Here is a 9197-nt window from a genome sequence, read left to right as displayed (position 1 = left end):
GATGCTTCCTTCTGGCCTAGCACGATTACGAACATATTTCTTTAAGACTCCCATGAACCTCTCAAAGGGGAACATATTGTGTAGAAACACAGGACCGAGAATTCTAATCTCTTCGACTAGGTGAACTAGGAGGTGTGTCATTATATTGAAGAAGGATGGCGGGAACAACAACTCAAAGCTGACCAGACATTGGACCACATCAATCTGTAACCCTGATAGACTTTCTCGATCGATTACCTTCTGAGAAATTGCATTGAGGAATGCACATACCTTCACAATTGCCAGGCGAACATTTTCCGGTAGAATTCCCCTCAATGCAACCGGAAGCAATTGCGTCATAAGCACGTGGCAGTCATGACTTTAGGTTTTGGAATTTTTTGTCTTTCATATTTACGATTCCCTTTATATTCGACGAGAAGCCAGTCGGGACCTTGATACTGAAAAGGACTTCAAAGAAGATTTCCTTCTCTTCCTTAGTAAGAGCGTAGCTGGCACGCCCTTGAAACTGCCCTGGATGCATGCCATCTCTTCCTTTATGACGTTCCTGGTCCTCCCGTGCTTCCGGTGTATCTTTTGACTTCCCATACAAGCCCAGGAAGCCTAGAATATTCACGCAGAGATTCTTCGTCAGGTGCATCACGTTGATTGCCGAGCGGACCTCATGGACTTCCCAGTAGGGTAGCTCCCAAAATATAGATTTCTTCTTCCACATGGGTACGCGCTTATCAGGGCCGTTAGGAACAGGTTGGCTGCCAGGACCCTTTCCAAAGATTACTTTTAAATCTTTGACCATATCAAATACTTCAGCACCAGTACGGATGACAGGCTTCCCCCGGGGTTCTGCCTTGCCATTGAAATGCTTGCCTTTTTTCTTTAAGGGATGCTTGGGCGGAAGAAAACGACGATTGTACGGATACACATTCTTCCTACATTTGTCCAGATGTATACTTTCTGTCTGATCCAAACAGTGTGTGCATGCATTGTATCCCTTGTTTGACTGTCCTGAAATGTTACTAAGAGCAGGCCAATCATTCATGGTTACGAAAAGCAACGCTCGAAGGTCAAATTCCTCTTGTTTGTGCTCGTCCCACACACGTACACCTGGTTCGGCCCACAGCTGTAAAAGTTCATCAACTAATGGCCTTAGGTACACATCAATATCGTTGTCGGGTTGCTTTGGACCTTGGATAAGCACTGGCATCATAATGAACTTCCGCTTCATGCACAACCAAGGAGGAAGGTTGTAGATACATAGAGTAACGGGCCAGGTGCCGTGACTGCAACTCTGCTCCCCAAAAGGATTCATGCCATCTGTACTCAGACCTAACCATAAGTTCCTTGCGTCAGCTGCAAATCTCGGGAACTATCTCTCGATTTTTCTCCACCTCAACTTATCGTCTTTCATACGATCTTCCATGTGCCATCGCAACAACTTCGCATGATCTTTATTTCTGAACAGACGTTTCAACCGTGGTATTATAGGAGCATACCACATCACCTTGGCAGGAACCCTCTTCCTGGGTGGCTCGCCCTCAATATCACCAGGGTCATCTTTTCTGATCTTATACCGCAATGCAGTGCATACAGGGCATTTATCCATATTCTCGTACTTCTCACCGCGGTAGAGGATGCAGTCATTAGGGCATGCATGTATCTTCTGCACGTCTAATCCTAGAGGGCAGACAAGCTTCTTTGCTTCGTACGTGCTGGCGGGCAATTCATTCTTTCTTGGAAGCATCTTCTTCATCAGTACCAGCAACTTTTCGAATGACGAGTCAGTCACACCGGTCTCTGCCTTCCACTTCAGCAATTCCAGTGTGCTACCCAGCTTCTTCTGGCCATCTTCACAAGTTGGGTACGACAATTTGTTGTGGTCCTATAACATCTGCTCGAACTGCAACCTCTCCTTTTCTGTGTCGCAACCTCGCCATGCATCAGAAATGACCCGGCCAAGATCATCAGCGGGCTCATCTGGTTCCCGTTCTTCATCCTGATCTTCTTCTTCATTGTCTTCCATTGCGGTATCAGCATACTCAGGGAACATAGATCGGTAGTTGTCATCATCGTTCTCTTCTTCTTCATCGTCGTCTTCCATCATAACCCCTCTTTCTCCGTGCTTGGTCCAAACATTATAGCCCGACATAAAACCGGACCGAAGCAGGTGGCTCTGAATGACTCTTGAGGAAGTGTAATCCTTCTCATTCCGACATTCAACACATGAACAAAACATATAGCCACCACCATGTTTGTTCGCATCGGCTGCATCTCGAAAAGAATGCACGCCTTCTCTGTAAGCGGCTGTGCGTCGATCACCGTACATCCATGGATGGCTCATCTGTGTTATACGACAGTTTATCAAATACAATCACGATCCTAAAAATTAGTACCGCACGGTCTAAACGAGGAAATATAGTTGCTAACCTTTTAGAATAAGTAGAAATAAAGAGGAAGAGGTTTAAGCGTGGCTCAGGCATCTCATATCGTAGTTGCGTTCGGTGAACTAAAGCGGCATCGCTCTAACACACATTTCAACAAACACCTCTAGTGCATCAAAAAAAGTGGAGAGCTAGCACCCACTCACAATCCTCCATCCAAGAAAAATGTAAGGAAGAGGGGAGAGGGGGGCTGTGCTATATATAGGCAGAGGACTTTAGCCCCGGTTTAAGACACAAACCGGGACTAAAGGTGGCGCACATGCGGGCTGCCCACCGCGTAGCCCTTTAGTCCCGGTTTAAGACACGAACCGGGACTAAAGGCTCCTTACGGGCCGGGACTAAAGCCTCGAGGGAGACATTGAGAATTGGGGCGACATGGCCGGGCCTTTAGTCCCGGCCCAGAGGCAGGCCGGGACTAAAGGGTCCCGGCCAAAGGCCCGTTTTCCACTAGTGAAAGGGGTCATTCGTGTTAAAAAAAAGGAGTCCATTCCCACTCAAAGCCCCACACCCACCTAACCTCACAAAGACTAGTCATGGCCAGCCGGGACGGCTAAAATATGCTCGTTATGTGCATAGTTGATAGCAGATCGATCTCATAAAACAATGAATGACGATATAGTGCACGCTACATGGATTCTTGTTTCTTCGTTCTACTACACGTACGTCCAATCGTAGTAGTCAGGAACTTCAAAAGTTTACTCCTTCAACGTCTGTTTCGGCGAAAAACAAATTTGCACAAAGAAAACTCGTGTATGGACGGCAACCATGACTGCGACACTGCAAGGTTGTGTCTCTTTCCATGAAAAACATATTTGCATAAAGAAAACACACGTAGTTTTTTAGCGGTTCCGGCTTCTATCGGGTAGTTAGATGTCACACATTTTGATTGAAGATTTGTGTAGGTATTGCTCTATTATGACAATACTCTGTCCTTTTCGGTTATAGGGCTCATCTCAAAATTTTCAGATTTTCATTATACTTATTTTGAGTCCAATTGAGTTAAAGTGTTTTGAGTCTTTTAGTTTGAGTCTAATTGAGTTAAAGTGCTTTGAGTCTCACGTCATATTTAATGCGTAGAGATAAGAGAAAGAAAATTATAGTGATTATGCATGCATCTTTTTTTACATGCATCATGCAAGTCCAACTAAAAAGAGGATGCTATATTTATTGCCTCGAAAATTGCATATATGAGAAATGTTTTATTGGCTAGTTAGAATTAATGCAATCCATTCATAATTCACCTTGCTTGATGAGATTTTGGATTTAAGTCCTATAAACAGAAAAGGAAGGAGTATTACATGTTGTCGGACAGACATACATCGCACTATCTCCTCTCTCCCCTTTAACCCAGGTAACTTTCTTATCCAACTTCGTGACATGTGGAACAACTAACGAGAAGGACCCATGACAGAGTGACTAGTGTGTATGTTTGAAGTAAAAATGTAGTATCATATCCCATCTATTCATGCTTCTCAGTCTGATTACATAGTTTGTATCGATTATATATTTTAAACAAAATATCCGATTGACAAGCCGTTTGGATGTTAGTATTCATGATATTTAAATCTTCAAAACAAGATTAATTTTGGACACTGTTGATTTTTTGTTAAATTCAAATTACTTTTTCTTTGCATGTTTTCATTGCTTTTTCATTCCGGATATCGGGTATTATTTCATTCAGGTTTCATTTCTATTTTTGGAGTCTCGAAATAAGTTTTCATATCATTTTGTCAAATTATCTTTCATGGTTTGGCTGAGTTCTAAAGGCATTATTTTCATAATTTTCTATACGATTTCATTCCTGTGGCACGACTATTTTACATGTTTTCATTATTTTTTCATGCATTCTCTTTTGCATATTTTATTATTGTATCATCCAGTATACACTTTTCATCCACAATATTGTATGGCATGCATGCCACAAAAGGCATACCCTGAAATTCATATGTGAAACTTGTTTACGATGATATAATTTTTATACATCACATCTCATATATTAATAATTTTATCATGGGTCAAATGCTACCTCGAAGGACGTATTAAGCCTTATATATGTGGATGGAGGGAATATCATATAAGTTCCATTATTCTATAAACTTTCAAATTCGAACTTGTTCAAATCATGTCCAAAATTGATCTTGTCTTAAAGATTTAAATGTTATGTACCATCCGGTATACTTCCTCCATACACAATATTATTAGACATGCATGTCATACAAAGCATAGCCTCGAATTTCTCGAAAGAGTTTGTGATGATATATATACTTTTTTATATCATACTCCCTGTATACCGTAATATAGGTCACTGGAGTAGCTAAACTTTAGCTACTCCAGCGACCTATATTACGGTACAGAGGAAGTACATCTCATCTATTAATAATTTATTGTTGGTCGAAGACTACCTCAAAATACGTATTAGACCCTATGGATGCAAGGAGTATAGTATAAGTTTCAATATTGTATCAACATTCAAATTTGGAACTTGTTCAAACCATGTCCAACATTGATCTTGTTTTAAAGATTTAAATGTCATGAACCCAGGTCTGCAAATGTATTGAAAAATGGATCATTTATTCAAAAGTTAAAAGTATTATGGAGTGTGAAATCATGCTAAAAATACGGATGAGTGATTTTTGATTGAAAGAATAAAATATGTTGAGTGCAATAAATTCCTGCTGTCAGTGATTGGGGCTAAAAAAAAAAGAAGAAATCGCATGTGTTAAAACAAATTGAGTGGAATATCTCGTATCTGATTGTGTATGCATACATCCTCAAACGAAATTTGCGGCATCCAACTACCCGGTCGAAACCTGCACCTTTAGTTTTTCAGTTTCGCTAAAGAAAACTCCCATATGGGCGGCAGCCATGACCGCGACACTGCAACTCTGCAAGGCTATGTATGATAAGTGCTGCTACTATGACCATGTCCCCGAGCGAGAAAGAAGCAATCGCCGCATCAGAGCTTAGTTGCACAAAACAAACAATGGAGGGGGCGGGAGCAGCAGCGCTACGGTGGAGCCAGGTGGGCTCGCCGCTGGCGTGGTCGTTCCCGGCGATGCTGTTCACGGTGGCGGCCATGGCGGCCGGTGCATTCGCTGTGTATTTCTACGCGCCGTCATGGCGGCTGCGCAGGGTCCCCGGGCCCCTCGCCTACGGCCTCCTCGGCCACCTGCCGCTGCTGGACAAGCATGGCTCGCAGGCGTTCGGCGTCCTCGCAAAGCGATACGGGCCTATCTACAGGTTTTACATGGGCAGGCAGCCGGTGGTGGTGGTCGCCGACCCGGAGCTGTGCAGGGAGGCCGGCATCAAGAAGTTCAAGAGCATGGTCGACAGGAGCGTGCCGGTCACCATCGCTAGCTCGCCCATCCAATACAAGAGCCTCCTCTTCACCAAGTACGTACTTACATACGCATACACTGCTTACGTGTTAATTAGATACCCACTCCATTTCATGTTATTTAATGTTCTAGCGTTGTTGTGCGTTGGAATTCTTGATGTTTGATTGCAGCCCACAGAAAAATAAATCAACATGTACAAAATTAAATTTGTTTTATTAGAATTGTCATAAAATGTATTTGTGTACTTCGATGTTGTAAATCCTACTCCTTCCGTTTCTTTTTTACTTTGCATAGAAGATTTGTGTGAAGTCACATACAATAAAGTTTATCATATTTATCTGGAAAACATCAATATTCACAATACCAAATCAATATTATTAGATGTATTATGAAATTATTTTTCATATTATATAAATTTAATATTGTAAGTATCGATTTTTCTAAATATAAGTATGGTCAAATTTTAGTTCAACTTTAGACAGGTTTTATATGTAAAGTAAAAGAAAACAGAAGGAGTAGTATGTACTACTGTATTATAGAGTTGACGAAACTTTAAAATATTCTCCCTGGCAAAAAGCCTTTACAAGGTTTGACTTGGTATAAGAGCATGGATCGTATATATGCATCAAGAATACCAAATTACCCTTATAGATACATCCCATTGTATATATTTGATATTGTAAATATAAATAGTTTCTCTATAAATTTGGTCATAGTTTGTAAAGTTGACTTTCAAAAAATCTATATGTACTATCAATTTTTTGTGTGGTGCAAGATGCTTCTGTGCATGAAATCCACGCATTTTTTTTGGTGAAGTTTGGACATTCAAGGAGCTCGTCGCAAAATAGACAAATTTTAAATGTCTGGGAAACTTTTGAAAAGTGTATTGTTCATGTCTGATTTTGTTATTTTTGCCACCACCTCCTTGAATGTCCAAACTTAACAAAAAATTTGTATGGAGTTCATCCACAGGAGCATCTCACACCATAAAAAAAATTAGATTTTTTGATTTTTTTTTTCTACTGTAAATCACGGTACTGTTCACAGGCTCTGGGTTGAATTATCGCCTACCTTACTCTTTGACATAGTGTTTAGCAGCACGTTTGTAGCCCACTGTTAGTCTGTTAGTTCATAGCCCACCTCTCTTTGTTGTTCTTTCTCATCTTCTCTTTTCTCCAATTCACCAACAACATAATATTTTAAGTCTTATATGTAATCTGCCTACATCATTTTATTGTACTTGCTCCAAAGTTAGAACTTCACTTCATTTAGAATGGAGGGTACAATTTTGGTCAAACTAACCGCATGCATGCATGTGCAGGGGCTCGACATGGCAAGCCATGCGGAACGTGATCATCTCCATCTACCAGCCGTCGCATCTGGCGAGCCTCATCCCGGCGATCCAGCCATACATCGAGCGGGCGGGCAGCCTGTTCTTCCCCGGCGAGGAGATCACCTTCTCCGACCTCTCCATCAGGCTCTTCACCGACGTCATCGGCCAGGCCGCCTTCGGCGTCGACTTCGGCCTCACCAACGAACAAGGAGGAGAGAAAGGCATCGACGGCGCCGTGTCGGGCGACTTCATCCAGAAGCACCTGTACGCCACCACGTCGCTCAAGATGGACCTCTCAGGCTCCCTATCCATGGTCGCCGGCACGTTCCTGCCGGCGCTCCAGGAGCCGCTGCGGCAGCTGCTGCTGCGCGTGCCGGGCTCCGTGGACCAGCGGATGGACGACAGCAACGCGTCGCTCAGCGCTGAGCTCGACGGCATCGTGGCGGAGCGGACGGCGCAGGCGAACAGCCGGAGGGACGGACAGAAGAACTTCCTCTCCGTGCTGCTCAACGCCATAGAAACCAGCGAGTCCATGAGGGAGCTCTTCACGCCGGACTACGTGAGCGCGCTCACCTACGAGCACCTTATCGCAGGCTCCGGCACCATGTCCTTCACGCTGTCGAGCCTGGCCTACCTCGTGGCGATGCACCCGGTGGTGGAGGAGAAGCTGCTCCGGGAGATCGACGCGTTTGAGCCCAAGAACACGGCGCCCGACGCCGACGACCTCCGCACCAAGTTCCCCTATCTGGAGCAGGTTTTGAAGGAGACCATGAGATTCTTTGTTGGGTCCCCGGTGCTCTCAAGGGAAGCAACCGACGACGTTGAGATTGGAGGCTATTTCCTGCCTAAGGTTAGTGTGTCACCTGCCTGCCTTATAATTTGTCAACCTACATATTTAATTATAATTAAAAATATATACTTCAACCATGAATTCGAATAGTGAAATATAAAAATATTATAATTTAGACAGATGACTTTTTTATTTAAATTAAAATTTTCATCAAAATTTGGAGACAATTGCATAAAGACCCAACGATTAGTGTTGATTTTGCACAAAACACATACTTTTTCAGATTTGTTGCATAAAACACCACCGATTGGTGTATCCCCTTGCAGCTAAGCCCAAGTTAGATGATGCGGCATATGTTTTGCCACGTGTGCACTTACAAGTGGGACCCACATGTTAGGAATCATATGAACATAATCAAATCAAAGGTTAGATCTAGCTAGATGCAATGGTCTACACCAATATGTGGTGTTTTGTTCAACAGATCCAAAGAGTAGGGGTCATATGCATATATGTTCTCGATAGTTGATGGTTTGTGCAATTTTCTCTCAAAATTTGATCTAAAATATGAACGAGACTTATGAACGGAAAAGGAGGGACTAACGAAGAAGTGTTTTAAAATGGGGGTACGTGTGCAGGGAACTTGGGTGTGGCTAGCGTCGGAAGTGCTAGGAAGAGACCCGGAGCAGTTCCAGGAGCCCGACGCATTTCGTCCGGAGCGCTTCGATCCCGAGAGCGAGGAGTGCAAGCGGAGGCACCCCTACGCGTTCATCCCCTTCGGCATCGGCCCTCGATCGTGCCCCGGCCAGAAGTTTGCGTTCCAGCAGCTCAAACTCGTCGTCATATACCTCTACGGGCGCTATGTCTTCAGGCACTCCCCCAGCATGGAGTCTCCACTGCAGCTGCAATTCTCCATCATCACCAACTTCAAGCACGGTGTTAAGCTCCAGGTCATCGACAGGAAGGCATGATGTGTGTGTGCACGCATGCACGCCTACAAACTACTCCTTATTTCTGTTGTTGTTAAATTCACTTTGCAACCCCACACTTATTAATTAGTTGTGTTCCATTGGTCCTTGATGCTTTGGTTTCTACACACTAGCAGAGCCATGGTATTAGTCATATCACCATAATAATTTTCGTCATATCACCATAATATATATTTAGCTAGTTAAATTGATAACCTAAAAATACGTGCATGTCCTATACACTTGGACAAAGGTAGTACTGCTTTTTGACCGAAAAAGACCACTCTAGTAGAGTCACCATCCTGCCTTCAATCACCTTTAAATTTTGGAGGGCGC

At 43.3% G+C, this 9197-nt stretch overlaps 1 protein-coding gene across 1 annotated transcript; it reads left to right on the top strand.

Annotated features, from left to right (window-relative positions):
• The first annotated feature begins 5329 nt into the window (after positions 1-5329).
• LOC123447225 (cytochrome P450 711A1-like) lies at positions 5330-8968 on the top strand. The gene is made up of 3 exons (XM_045123807.1): positions 5330-5828; positions 7095-7956; positions 8532-8968. The coding sequence occupies exons 1-3, from the start codon at positions 5335-5337 to the stop codon at positions 8862-8864; spliced, it is 1689 nt and encodes a 562-aa protein (XP_044979742.1). The 5' UTR covers positions 5330-5334; the 3' UTR covers positions 8865-8968.
• Positions 8969-9197: the final 229 nt, after the last annotated feature.

Source organism: Hordeum vulgare, chromosome 4H (genome assembly GCF_904849725.1).
Source record: "Hordeum vulgare subsp. vulgare chromosome 4H, MorexV3_pseudomolecules_assembly, whole genome shotgun sequence".
Classification (NCBI taxonomy): Eukaryota; Viridiplantae; Streptophyta; class Magnoliopsida; order Poales; family Poaceae; genus Hordeum; species Hordeum vulgare.
The sequence above is the reverse complement of the archived record's forward strand: the minus strand, read 5'-3'. Positions and strand labels throughout refer to the sequence as shown.